We start from the raw sequence: 15,469 nt of genomic DNA on the forward strand, positions 1-15,469 counted from the left end.
ATATGTCCTGGAACCCCATCTCCCCAGAGCCCTATGCTCAACAGGGAAAGATAGAAACAGATTGGGGGTATGGATCAAACTGCCAATGTCCATGTTCAGCAGAGAAGCAATTATAGAAGCCAGACCTTCCTGCCTCTGCACCCCATAAAGATCTTTGGTCCATACTCCCAGAGGGATAAAGAATAGGGAAGTTTCCAATGGAGGGGATGGAACATGGAACTCTAATGGTGGGAACTATATGAAATTGTACCCCTATTATCTTATAATCTTGTTGATCATTATTAAATCAATAATAAAATGGTTAAATAAACAGAATGTGAAGGTACAAAATCTGTTTAATAAATAGTGAATCTAAAAACTTAAACATAAGGTCGGCCGGTGGCACACTAGGTTAAGCACACATAGTATGAAGTGCAAGGGTCCATTCGAGCCCTTGGCTCCCCACATGCAGGGGGGGTCATTTCACAAGCAGGGAAGCAGGTTTGCTGGTGTCTTTCTCTCTCCCTATCTTCCCCTCCTCTTTCAATTTCTCTGTCCTATCCAAAAAATTGAAAAAAAAAAATGGCCACAGGAGCAGTATGGATTCACAGTGCAGACATTAAGACCCAGCAATAATCCTGGAGGCAAATAAAATAAAAAATAAATAAATAAAGTAAAAACAAACATACTCTAAGGAAAGAGTATTTCTGAAGAAAAGAAGAAAAGAAATAAAATAGCAGAAAGTCTGTGAAGAATGGTCTCTCGTCTGGTATTTTTGTAGAAAAATTGTATCATTTTTTTCAGGCACTAAAATAAGATGTACATAGAAAATAATGGATTAAGGGGGCCAAGTGGGAGCGCAGCAGCAGGTTAAGCACACATGGTGTAAAGTACAGGGACAGGCACAAGCATCCCGGTTCCAACCCAGGCTCCTCTACACCTACAGGGGGGTTGCTTCACAGGCACTGAAGCAGGTCTACAGGTGTCTTTCTCTCCCCTATGCCTTTCCCTCTTCTCTCAGTTTCTCTCTGTTCTATCTAGCAACAACAATAGCAGTGACAATAATAACAATAATGGCAACAAGGGCAACAAGAGCAACAAAAATGGGGGGAAAATAATGGCTTCCAGGAGAAGTGGTGTAGGCAGTGAGCCTCAGCGATAAACCTGCAGGCAAACAAACAAACAAAGAAAAGAAACAAAAGAAACTACTGAATTTAGTTTTTTGTGTATTCCTTTAGTAACTAGAGGAATGCATGAAAGCAAATGACAAGGACTCTGGAAACTCTGAGACTTCTTACTCTTTAGCTTTTTGTGTCTCTTAACTTCTTATTTGTCAGTGGGACCTCATTGGAAATAATGTTGATATCATTATACTAATCCAAAGCATAAAGCTAATGTCCTTCAGAAGCATTTACAAAATACATGCAAAACTGCTAATGCTTTTATTTACAATAGGAAATTCAAAAAATAATAGTTTTCAAATATCTATGGCTGAGATATATGGGTAGGTAGGTATACAAATAATTATGATAACAATCTACCTGTTATTTTTTCCAGTTATTATGCAATGTCATTGGGCATATAATGTTAAGAGAGTTGAATCCCTTATGAATGTACCACTACAGAAAGTAGAAATGATAATTTATATATGAGAACTCATAATCTTGTGATAAAGATACTTTTGGCATCTCCTATTTTATAGATGAATTATGGCACCAAAGAAAGACGAGCAAGATGTGAAATATAGGTAACTGAAGCAAAAGAATTTGCAAATTAAATAGTGACCAAACAAGCTGGCTTGGACTTTAAGAGATCTTTGATGATTATCAGATGGAATAGGGTGGGGTAGGCACAAGCTTTTGGTGGGAGGTGTGGTGAATTGCACACACAAATATGTGAATATGAAAACATATCCCTGAAATTTTATAATTTTGTTATCACTATTCCATCACTTGTAGTAAAATCAGCTTAAAAGGAAAAGAAATATGAACAAGGTCACACAATTGGATTATGGCCATTAACCAGTTCACTAAGGCTGTGATATAGACAAAGTAGAGGGGAAAAAAAACCCTCAGATTTTACAACATCCAGTCTACTAGTTACCAATATGCGCTGTAAGTCCAGGGTAAGTTGAAATAACATGGGGAAATATCTGAAGACACTATCTCCCTGCAAGGGGGTTAGAATGGGAAAAGTACAAGCAAAACAAAACAAAACAAATATCCAGATCAATGGCAGAAAGGAGGATTTCAACCAAAATATTTTTTTGGTGCGGACTGTTTCACCTTTGAGGGGTACCTCTTCTTGGTGTATGCAGATGAACAAAGTGAGTGAATCTGCCTGTATAGCAAAGGGAAAGTGAACGACGACTTCTCTGATACAAAGGGAAGATGGCAGGGCTGAGGGCGTGGGATAAATAAAACTTGATCCTAAAAGGCTTTGAAAAGAAACAGCTGCTTGGTTTCTAGAAGTTCTTCTCTTCTTGGTTTCCCCTTTATCCTCTTGAAGACCTTTTGTATCAAAAGGATTTTTTTGCTACTGAATTCATATTTATTTGCCACCAGCTTTATCAATGGGGCTTAGAGCAGGCACTACCAATCTATAGCTCCTGGTGGTCATCCTCCACCTTCTTTCCACCCTCTTCTTTGCATTTTATTAGATAGGGCAGAGATAAATTGAGAGAGGAGGGGCAGATAGAGAAGGAGAAAGAAAGACAAGACACCTGCAGACTTGGTTGCAAAGCATCCCCCTTGCAGATGGGGAGCAGGGGCTTGAGTCTCAGTCCTTGTGCATGGTCATATGTGCGATGAACCCGGTGTGCCACCACCTTCACCCCACCCAAATTCAAATTCATATTCTATAACCCTAAAGCTGTAGGTTAATACCAGAACCCAAATAGTCACTGCATTTATAGGAAGATATATGGGCAAGAAGAGAAAAAATTGACTTTAAAACTGCTTTTAGGGGTCGGGTGGTGGCGCAGTGGGTTAAGCGCACGTGGCACAAAGTGCAAGGACCGGCGAAAGGATCCTGGTTCGAGCCCCCGGCTCCCCACCTGCAGGGGAGTTGCTTCACAGGTGGTGAAGCAGGTCTGCAGGTGTCTATCTTTCTCTCCCCCTCTCTGTCTTCCCCTCCTCTCTCCATTTCTCTCTGTCCTATCCAACAACGAACAACATCAACAATGGCAATAATAATAACTACAAGGAGGCTACAACAACAAGGGCAACAAAAGGGGGAAAAAACAGCCTCCAGGAGCGGTGGATTCATGGTGCAGGCAACGAGCCCAGCAATAACTCTGGGGGGGGGGGGGACTGCTTTTAAAAAGATACCGCATAAACCATGGAAACAAACCGGGAGAGATGCTTCTTCATGGACATACTATAAACATACATACAGGTATGGTAATAAGGCTGGCATTTTTCTAAAATGAAGTGTGCCTGTAATGTAGGAACTTCTATTACTTTATTTCTTTTCTCCATAAAGAGTTGATTCTTTCACATGTAAAAATTTTGTTTCCCTTTGTTAGTATTAATGGCCTTCAATTAAACCATGTGCTTTTATCATACCGATTTCTGGAATTATTTTAAGGAACATCATAGAAAATTTTGGTCTGCCTTTCAAAGTTCTCAGAAACCTGAGAACTTTGCTGGTCTGGTGTTTGCTGATCTGCTGTTAATTTAACAAAGCTCTCCTTCAACAGGAATTTCACACACAAGCGGCACACAGTTCTCTTATACACTGTGTATTTGATATGCTTAATGTTCATCTTTGTACACATACAAGCATTGGCATATAAGCAATGTGGAAGGTGCCTATAAATCCAAGGAAACATTTAAGTGCACAGTGACACACAGATACATGGGTATAATACTTTATGTACTTGATAAATATTTCATCTCTACCATAAAGAAACCTTTTTATCAACTCTGATTGTTTTTTTATTACCTTAAAGTATTGTAGTTGTTTCTCAGCATTCATTGTCCCTTCCTTTTCTTGTCTCAGACAGGAATTGAAGATGAAAAGCTCTGTATCTCTTAGCCACCCTTTCAGTTCTTTGATCCTGACCTCCAGCTGCCTTACCAGGCTTCCGCTTTCAGGAGAGAGCAGGTCACGTGGGCCCGACCCACTGTGCACTGCCATTGTGTCCTGGATCTTCTCTCCCAGGGTTTTCTAGTATATCAGATTAAAAAACAAAAACAAACCAACAAACAAACAAAAAATAAACAAATTAGTTTAGGTACCAAAAACATATCAAAATTTGGTTGGTAACAAGACCAAAAGGTGACTTGATGCACCTGCCACCTCAAAACTGACATTAAGTTCAGATAAGCTCATTGTTCCATTTAGGATTCAAATTATTGAGCAATGTGTGCTGTTTTGACTATGACTAGAGGTTTAAACAGAACTTACTCACATATATTTTCCTTTAACAGAAAAGAGATTTGTTCCAAAAATCTACCGTGGTTACTGACAAAAAATTCACATGAAATCTCATGACAGGAGTTTACAGTAAAAAAATCTTGTACGTAAAATTTTCAGGAGACAAAAGTCTGGGTTTTAATCAATATACTAAAGAGACAAAGAGTAGATCATGAAATAAGAATTAAATGATTTGATTTCTTTTGTGAAGTACAGTTCATCAAACTATGGAACTAAGAGTAGGGCAGGACTGGGAACCCTCCTTGGTACAGTTGATTTTACCTGAATTGGAAATTACAGAACCCCACAATTACTGCTGCTCTTTGTATTTGTAGATGCTAGACCTTCTAATACATGTGTGAAGTCCCAAGCTACTACACTAGAAGACTTCTTAAACTAGTGATTATTGTGTGAAGGTGTATTAAGAGATGGCATATTATTATTACTTTTTTATGTGGAAAGTACTCTCTCAGGAGAACCAATATGAATTAAACTACAATGATGAATCAAACCTACAAAATAAGCTTTAAAACACAAATAAAATTAAGTCAACAAACATTCATCTGCAGTGCAGTGTTCTGTAAATAGTATCTTTAGGAGATCATCACAGAAAAATAGCCTGTCTTGGCAACACCCATGTGTTTTCATGGTACAAATATTGATAATTTGAAGATCCCCAGTGGAATCCAGATTTAGCTATTGTTTTTGTGCTGTAACAAAAGTAGCAGCAGGAGGTGAAATCAATGCCCTTGGAGGGTAGGGTCACAAAAAAGAATTTATTGCCACTTTTTTGTTCTGAAACAGTTTGCAATCATAAATTCTTCATAAACAGAATACTTCAGAGAATGGTCCGTCTTCATAAATATACGACAGAGGACATCAATTTCATTTAATTCACAATTTGTGTCAGCACAGCAGATGCCAATGCCTGCCTTGATAGGGTTGTTTAATATGCAATTGAGACAGAGTAATATGCAGCACAGGGGACAAAATTTCACAGATTAAACTGTACGCACCACTGACATTTCATTCTAATGTATTTCCATTCCATACTGTTCACCTTAGATGGAAGTAATATTAAAAATCATATCCCTCTATTTTTCTATTGTTAGATGTTAAAATCCTTGTCTTAAATTTTTCATGCAATTAAAATGTAATCATGCCAATTAAAGGCGTATGCCTGGTGGTGTTAGTGTAGAACAGGTTGTGTTAAACCTCTTGATTCCCTTCCCCTGAAATTATATATATAAAAAAACAAACCAAAACCTGTGTATACTTAGATCCTAATGATGTTATTTTCAAAAATGGTAACCATTTTAGTTGACTCGTAAAGGTTAGAAAAATATTTTCTAAGAGAATATGTTGATTTAAAATTGCAATTAAGGAAGCAATATAAATGACATTTCAAGTAAGTGTCAAAAAGATTACTGTTAGTTATTAATCAAATTAGAAACAGATGTATTAAAATACAATATAGACTACTGTTTTATCTATGAAGCGCAATAAAATAGTTGTTCTCATCTATTAAATAGACAGTCTTTTAAAATGTCATACACTAGCCACATTTCTTCTGTATGAAATCAATACATTTTGTAAATATTAGTAGATTATGATTTAATTCACCATATTATAAAACAAGTCAGTCCCTAATATAAAATGTAATGTAACAACAGGTCAGAATGAAAACTTCTAGCTTTTTAAGTGACTTTGCACAACTGCAGAGTGCAGTGAATTTAGATGAGAAAGGAAGGATTTAAACTTGCAGTTTTTTAATCACCTAGATTAAGTATGGCATAAACTGAACACTGGCATTTTTCCAAGTCATCAAGGTACATGGAGAGCTTTTTATTCAAAATATTTTTGGAGTATTATTTCCTTAAATATTAAAAAAGGGAAGGAAATAGGCATGCAAAATTATGCTCCGTAACTGACACCACCCATACTCAGCTGTTATAATTAATCATTTAAGTAATTGACAAATTTAGCTTACCCTTGATTTGAAGTGAAGGCAATTTAGGAGATAAGCTGATGAAAAAATATAGTGTAACCTCTCTCCCTTTACACGGTCTCCCAACAAAAAGGACAGTCTTGTTTCCTGCACAGTGCCATCCTAGTCTCTGGGTAACAGAATCTCTACATTGCCTTTTTGCCAGATTCTTGCATCTTAGTCTTTGGCTGAGACCCAGCCCATGATTGCGTGAAATGAATTACATGAAACTCTTTTTTTGGGGGGTGGGATGGGGTGGGGTGGCGCTTTGTTAAAATTGAGCTGAAGATTGAGGCACAAAACAGAAGCTGATTTAATTTTGGATCTGGGTCAAATTTGCCTCTTTGTTTGGTGTCTTTATTTTGACTTGAAAGTTATAGTGACAACTATACTTTTTATCAGAAGGGTAGAGTAAAGAGTTAAACAATGTCTCTAAGTTGTACCTTCAGAATAAATTCTATTAACACTCATTCAAGCATGACAGTCAGTATATATCATATACACTGTTGACTTGGTGCATACTCCATAATCCATAGCACATTTTACTTACTTTTTTAAATTAAAGAACCAAAATTATTAAAATTTGAAAGGAGACAAGCTCAGAGTTTTTTGTTTGTTTTTTTTAATCAACAGAAGTGGAAAGACAGTGTTTTTCCCCATAATGGCATGTGTAACTTGTTTGAAATGTAGGTAGTGAATTGAAAGAGAGAGATATTTGTGCCTCAAATTAGAAATCAGACAGATAGAGTACTTCACTACACAAAAAATGTACACATAACCTACAAACAGTAATAAAAATGCAAATACCCCAAGCAGTTCCCATTTTTCATTAATTGAATCCACTTTTTCAAGGAGATCACTTGGTAGTAAAACGCCACCTTTCTTCAGAGCTTCAACCTTACTAAGTAGTTCTGTCTTTTTCAGGCCTCTGATGGACATTTCCACACTGTATCTCTAAAACAAGAAAAGAGAAAGTTATTGCTGAGTGAAGTTTTCTTAGAAGGAAATCTTTGAACACAGAGTTCGTAACATTCATAAGTATTAAAAGCAGAGAGAGGTTACACTTAAATATCTTGAGTAGTTGAGAAATAGTGCCGGAAAAAAGATACACCCACACTCACCCACACACATATATCAAATGCTGTAACACTGCTAGTGAGAATGCAAAGTAATGCAGCCATTATGGGAAACAGTATGGAGAATCCTTAGACAAATAAAAATGGAAATATTTTATGATCTATCAGTAAAAGTCTTAGACATTTATCCAAAAGATATGAAAACACTCATTTGAAGGACTATATGCACCCCCATGTTTATAGCTGCATCATTCATGATAGTCAAAGTAGGGAGATAATCTAAATGTCCCATGATAGATAACTGGATAAAGATGGATAAAGAAGTTATAGAACATATACTCACTTGAGCCTCGCAAATAAAAAAAAGAGGATACTGTGTCCTTTGGGGCAAAATGGATGGTAGATGTGATTATACTTAGTGAAGTAAGAAAGTGAAAGACAACTACTGGATGATTTCACTCATGTGTGGATTAAGGGGAATTGAAACACATGGATCTGTAAACAGAAACAAAAACATGGTAGCTATCTTTGGGGGAGAAGGGGTGTTGGTGCCTAGGGAGTGAAGCAGAGAACTTTGGTGGTGGGTATGATGTGGGTGGATGTGATAGGAACATCTATTATAATCTTTTAAATCACTTATTAAAAACTTTAAAAACATGCACAGACATTTATTGACTAAGATTTATGTACTCTTTATATGAATAAAGTTTATACAGCTATTTTATCTTTAATTAAATTTTTTACTAATAGAAAGATTTCTAATCTAGGCAGGTTTAATATTACAGGACATTGAGGTCAACATGTGGCTCCAAAGTGCTGGCCATATCTCATCTTTGATCCTCAGAAAACCAGACTCAGAGTGGGGTAAATCAAATGATACCTAAAGACTGAATTACTTCTTCCTTATTCTTAAGTAAGCTAAATTCTCAGTTAAAGTTTCTTCACATTTTCCTCTTTATTATAAGAATATATGTGGCCTTAGAGAAGAAGTGCATAATGACAAGAAAAAGAAAACCATCTCTGGAAAAGGTACAAGCCTATTCTTTATTGATTAGTGGAAAATGTTCCAAAACATCACATATGACTACAGAACATTCTCCCCCAATAAACAATATATTATAACAAACTACCAAATGAGACTCCCCTACAAGATGTTCAGCTGGAGATAATGCAAGTGCTATTTAATATGACAGTTACTATGGCAATTTTCTTCAAATAACTCTACCTGAATAGCTTCATAGTTAGAAAGTGCTATATTGTGGACTGCTATAAAAGACAGTGGCTATATTTCTTAAATGTACATATAAAACCACCTCTGAGTAAAGAAAATAAATTCTAGTTAAAATACTAAGCATGGTTTACATTTTTAGCACATTTATAAAATATAATGTCAATCCTAAAACATCTTCCTTTGAGACATAAAAGTTGGGTCACCAATCATATGGTTTCATTCATATGTAGTGTATAAAAGGATTGCAATAAGTGAACTTATAACCTGTCTTTAAGACTTTTTGAGAGCTATGATGGCTAGCACTGGAAGAGGGGTTACAGAACTTTAGTGGTGAGTGTGATGTGAAACTATAACACTGTTATCTTATAATTCTGAAATCATGAATAATTATTTTCTTAAAGTTAGGTCATCAAGGTCGTTGGTAGCCACTACTCCATTATCCTCACTAAGCTAAAATGACCACCGTATCAAATTAGTAATAATAATAGAAAAAAGCTTTTATTAGGGCAAAGTAGCAAATCAGCAGCTTAAGACATGCCCAAGTATGTGAGTCTTATTATTATATAAGATCCCAAACTAAAACACAATGAGAAGAAACCTAAAAGAAAAGGTGTGAAATCCCTGTTTAAATTAATAGATCTTCAGAATTTGCAAGTGTATGTTTTCATACTTTTAGTTTCATATTTTAATCTTTCATTTACACTAAACATGCACATCATTTGTATTATGTAAACTTCTCCAAATGTTAGTCATTTGTGGATCATAGAACAAAATATTTTAAATGAGGTGATTTAAAGCATTTCATAGTATTAATGAGTGTTGATCAGGGTGTCAGAGTATCCAAAATTACATGAATATGCATAATGAAAAGAAATCAAGGGTTGCTTTAGAGCTCTTTCAGAATTTGGCCTGTAATTCGTGGGAAAATCTGATTGCATTTTCTAATGGCAGGCAATTACCACTACAGCATTACTTCAACACTTAGAAAACATACCGTCCACTTGAGTTTTCTGGATTTAGTAGTCAACAAGTATTCTAGAAACCTAAATAGTACTTTATTTGTCAGTGATGATTGAAGAAGAGGGTCTGCTTTATATAGTCATATTTCTATCTAAAGATGAGTGAGTGGCTGACAAAGATTTACATAATTAATATGGTAAGGCTTTTAAAATATAATATTGGGGAAACAGTGTTTCGGGTAGGGTGAAGAATTCCATTCTGATCTTTTACTTGTGCCACCTGTCATAACCGACAGAAGTAGCATTCCAATTATGCTACCTAGGAGTGTCCTCAGCCTGTTATGACTTTCATTTGAGATAAGCTCAGGTCCTTTCAAACCCAACCTAAAATATCTCCTACATAGTAAATCAGTCAAGAAAAAGCAGAGCTTACATGTGCCCTATAAAAAAAAATAGTCTTAGGGCCAAGAGACAACTCCCCTACTATGCTTGAGGCCTGTGGTTCAAGCACCCAACAAAACATTAGAGCACTACAGATCTGGGGAAAGCTCCATGGATAGTGGAGTAGTGCTCTAGTGTCTGTCCTTTTCTTTCTCCCTCTGTCTCTCTATCTGAAAGGTGAAACAAAATGATAGTCCTGCTATAATGAAAATATAAAAAAGCAGTTATTTTTATAGCTAATAAAACAATTTTCTCCGCGAAATGTGGTACAAGTAGTCACTACAATAACTGTTTTTAGAGGTTATTAACATTAAAAAGAAAACAGTGTCTTTATGTATGCACTGTTATCACTGTAACCAACTGTATAAACTGTGTGATGAAAGATGCGATTGACGGACAATGCTTCCAAAATATAAAAGCTAATAAGAGAATCCATCTATTTGGTAGCTATATTGATATGGACATGAAAAATACCAGAACATCATGTGATTTAAGATGAAATATTTACTTTAAATTTTTAATTACTCTAAAAGTTGAATCTGATATGATTTATGGTCTCAAGCTATATATGTAATAATACCAGCAGGCCATATTTTTTATTGATGCTAGTAGATTTTTTTCTTTCTCTTCAATCATTTTTCAGAATCATTAGACAGTGAAATTCAACTATCAGTTCTATTAAGTTTTGGTCATCCTACTAAATAGGACTACTCTATTCTTTTTTGAGAAAAAAACTTAAGAGTCATCCTCTGCTATTGCAGTGTGAGCTTGCCTGTGGTTCTGCAGAGATAGAAAAAGGCTGGGTGGATCGACCTGCTAATGCCCATGTCCCGTGGAGAATCAATTACAGAAGCCAAAACTCCCATCTTCTGCAACCCCAAAAGAATTTTGGATCATACATCTGGAGGGGTAAATGATAGAGGAAGTAAATCAGAGGGTTTTATACTTCCATTCCACCAGCTAGTAGATTTTTTTCCCCCAGGAATCTTGTTTCTATAGCATCTCAATGAAAGGAAAATGAATCCGGCAAACACTAGAGGAAACCAGGCATGCTTTCATGTATCTGAGAGAGAACAGGAAAACAGGAAAGACACTTGGAAGTAGTAATAGGTGTAGGGGTGAACTAGAAAGGAAATGAAGGTGTGATCTGGGAGGTGACACAGTGGATAAAGCACTGGACTCTCAAGTATGAGGTCTCGAGTTCAATCCCTGGCAGCACATGTACTAGAGTGATGTCTGATTCTTTCTCTCCTCCTATCTTTCTCATTAGTAAATACAATCTTAAAAAAAAAAAGAAGAATGGAAGTGAAATCAGGACCACTGAAAAAAATGGGGAAATGGGGAACACACACACACACACACACACACACACACACACACACACACACACGAGGGGGGGCAGACATGTGTGGGGAGTCTATAGATAGTTAAGAATCAGCCTATATAAGGTAACCTTGGGAGAACTACTGCAGTTTCCAGTGCGGGAGATGGGACACAGAATTCTGATGGTGGAAACCATATGGAATTATACTCATATTATTTTATAATTTTGTAAATCAATATTAAATCACTAATAAAAAAAGAAGATAATTTCATCTTACTCATTCCTCTGACAGCAGTGAGTGAGTGGAGACTGCTCTATTGTGTTTTGACGTCTGGGGAATGTTATAGTACATATTACTTTTTTCCCTTTTAAAAATATTTAATTTATATTTCATTGGAGAGAGACAGAGAGAAATGGAGAGTGGAGGGAGATGGAGAGTTACCTGTAGTCCTGTTTCAATGCTCATGAACTTTTCCCCTTGCAGGTGGGGACCAGGGGCTTGAACCCAGGTTCTTGTGTATGGTAAAGTGTATGCTCTACAGGGGGTGCCATGCCCAGTATATAGACTACTCTTCAACAGCCAAAAATGAGATTAGCAAAGTTTAAGTCAGATGGATTTTTTGTACTAAGGTAAATAAGCATCCAGTATTTAATCTCCCCACAACACAGGCTGTGTCTTGTAAAATAAAATATAATCTATTGAAAGGGCATATTTACATTAGTATGCTTACTTAGTCAATTCAATTTTGGCTAATGAAGCCTTCTAATAGGTATATGAATAATATAAGTTAAAGACATTAGGCCACTCTGAGTCTAAATGCTATTCCCGTGTGCATATAGAAACAATAAAAACTTTAAAAAAAGTAACTGTACTAGTGGCACAATTTTAACTCATTTAAAAAATTTTCAAAAAATTTTTATTCAATGTTTATTTTTAAAAAAGAGAAGTACTATAATTGAATTATAAAACAAAGCTAGAAAAACCAGATTTTCTGAAGTAAATATAATTAGAAATGCATGAAGACTTGATTGAGATAACTTTTTTGACATAACAGTTATGTTAAAGACTTACCCCCCCCCACCAAAAAAAAAAAAACTTTTTTGTTGTTAAAAATCACACCAAAAATTCTGCCCAAATGGAGACTGGAACAATGCCTTGAAACAGTGTTAATTGTCACCATGGAAACCAAAAGAATAAGCCATTTTGAAACTGGTATAGAAGGCACACATTGAGCAACTCAAGCATTTTTCTGTCTCCGTCAATGTTAAAGAACAAGATGCCTTGTCACTGTGAGGTCAGAGAAAGAAAGCATCATGAAAGGTTTGTAGATGCTCACTGTCTAGTAAATAATAATAATAATAAAATAAAATATGAGCAGCTAATGCAGTGAGATTCTACCCAGTGAATCTTTTTGAAATAGAAAGATCATCAAAAGATGGCTAGAATTGAGGGGTGGATTTCACCTAAGCAAAACTTCAGGGCTATTTTATGTGAACCTTGCCCCCAAAGCTCCCTGGGAATTCTGCTGTTGTAATAAAACTTCAGAAGAGGAAAGAAAAAAGGCAGCATGATGGAATTCAAAATAATGCTCTAAAAGCACACAGAGAGATTAAGACATCCATTGTAAGACTTTTGTATGGTGCTTCTGTTGGTTATGCTGAAAAGAGACCAGACATTGCTGAGCAGAGAGTGAAGTTTTGGCTACAAGAAACACAAGAATTAAACCAAAGAATTTTCTTGGTTATTAGCATAGAGCTGTCAGATTCTATGCCTTTAGGGTTGAGTATTTACATCTGACATTACATTTTAACTGGGATTCACGTGAATTTATGTTTAGAAGCATAAAATAAGGAAAATGATCTAGCTATTAGAGTAGCAGCAAGTTTGAATCTTTCCTGTGCAAACACAAACTCCTAAATAACCAAGCATAATCCCCTTTCCCATGTACCCACAACAGAAAGAGCGATAATGTACTGAGAAAAATAAGATGTAGTTTCCTCTATCAACATGAAAACATATACTGGGAATACATCAAACTACGGGTGTATTAGAAATCATGTGTAGTAATCTTTTTTTTTTTTTTTTTGCACAAAAATGAAGGATGTGTCTATGACTTTTGTATTGTGATTTCTGGCTAGTGTTTGCCCTCCTCATGCAAGGCTTCATGGTGGCCCCTCAGCAAGTCCATGCCTAATGCCATTCAGTGGTGAACAAAGAGTCTTTTTATATGAAAGTCCAGAGTCCACAGCTCAGCTGTACACGAGGAGTGCAGGAATCTGCTAGCGGCCAGTGCTGCCTCTGCAGCAGCTCTTGTGCTGTCCCCTTTCTCAACATCAGTGTTCAGTATCTTGCAATTCATGTGATGTTTTACATAGAGATAATATCACCAGCACTTTGTGAAGATGTTCAAGATTGAAGAAGAGGGTTCAAGCCCAAGACAAATAATAGTCGTTATTTCTTGCAAACTCCTTATATTTTACCACTAGCAATTTATGGTGAATAATTGCACAGAGAAATTATAAAGACTCCTACAATTGTCCTTGTAAATTAATAATAGGCTTTCTTGATTGGGATAAATTTGCTGCTGAGCCTTTGGAAAAATTAAAAAGTGCAATGTCATTTAAAATTGCCAGAACTTGCACAGCAAATTACATCTGAGGTTAGGAATTGAATTTCCCCCCTCTTCTAGCTTATCCCATTTGCATGATCTGGAAATCACATTACATTGGCCATGTATTGTTAATTGGACATAGATTGCATTATCTTTAATATAAATCAAACTACAAATATTAAAATGAATTGCAAATTCCCTAATAGAAGATCATAAAACAATCTTTTTTTAAAGTATCTCCCATTAATAATTTAATTCCAATTATATCACTCAGAAAACTTAAGTAGGAAACCTGGCAACTTATTTCTCCAATCATTTCTTTTACACAACAAATACCTAAGCCTTTTAAAAAATAAATATACCAGTGTAGAATTCACTGTTATGGAACAAAAACAAAGTTATCAGTAAACTGAAAACTTTCCAATCCAATGTCCCAGTAAAAGTGTGCACAGGAACACCAAGCTTGACATCCTTACCCATGTCAAGGGTAAGAAATAACCTCCTATAGAAAAGATTCACAAAGTTTAAATACTATTGCAGTCATATTCACTAAAATCATAAACTTGATGAATCTGTTTCTATTTACCCCTTAGAAAGTTCACTAGTACCTAACCCCCTCAAAATAAATTTGATACTTTTTGGAACCACTGCATGGCTTTTAATGAGTTTATATTAAATATTTAATATTGTTTAGGGCATATCTACTACTACCAAAAACAGTTATATTCCCAGCAGTCCTACTGTTTCAGGCAGAGGACTTGATTGATCCTCCTAGCCTGAATTGAGTAGAATGAAAAGAAGCAGTTGGAAAATAGCTGCAATCATTTAATGCAGATGACCTCTGACAGCCTCGCAGCTCTTCTATCTGAACAGAAATTTGCATGGGGTCTCTGTGCAGAGGAACAATGTAACCTAAATGGTAGACAATCTTTATTCTAATGAAGTGGGTGTCAAGGTCAATGTAAAACTGCAATGATAAATGGTGCACCACTAGGCAAGAGAAGTTGCATAGGCATTGTAGTGCTTTCACATTAATTGAAGACTGAAATGCACTGTGTGAAAAGCACAAGCCTCTCTTTTCACCATAATGTGTTAATGCGCCAGTGCTGAAATGATTTCAAGATGGCTTGCCTGTTGACATGTATCTTACTACAAAAATAATGCAAACATGGAATTATGACACAAAATAAACATTTTTAGAATTTTGGGGTTTTTTTCCCTTCGAATAGAATCACAAAAATTAAGTAAAATGCCCCCCAAAGCATCCTGACACCTAACGTTATTCCTTTGATCCCCTTCTCTTTTCTTTTTCTATTTAGACCTGTATTTAATTAGTTTCAACTGAGCAATCTTTTACAGAACACTTCATTGGGTACTTTTCATACTGAACTAACTGTAAAAGAGGGCCATGGAGAGGAAAATCATTTAAATATATTTCTTC

The 15,469-nt window shown here is 35.9% G+C and overlaps 1 protein-coding gene across 2 annotated transcripts in view; it reads right to left on the reverse strand.

Moving 5' to 3' along the window:
* Positions 1-15,469, reverse strand: part of AKAP6 (A-kinase anchoring protein 6) — a 524,830-nt gene that overhangs the window by 61,191 nt on the left and 448,170 nt on the right. For both annotated transcript variants that reach the window (XM_060175194.1, XM_007516826.3), the window contains exons 10-11: positions 7,193-7,339; positions 3,925-4,149 (exon numbers count right to left, since the gene is read on the reverse strand). In XM_060175194.1, coding sequence (XP_060031177.1) covers positions 3,925-4,149; positions 7,193-7,339 — 372 coding nt within the window. The remainder of the gene's footprint in view (positions 1-3,924; positions 4,150-7,192; positions 7,340-15,469) is intronic.

Source organism: Erinaceus europaeus, chromosome 16, assembly GCF_950295315.1.
Source record: "Erinaceus europaeus chromosome 16, mEriEur2.1, whole genome shotgun sequence".
Classification (NCBI taxonomy): Eukaryota; Metazoa; Chordata; class Mammalia; order Eulipotyphla; family Erinaceidae; genus Erinaceus; species Erinaceus europaeus.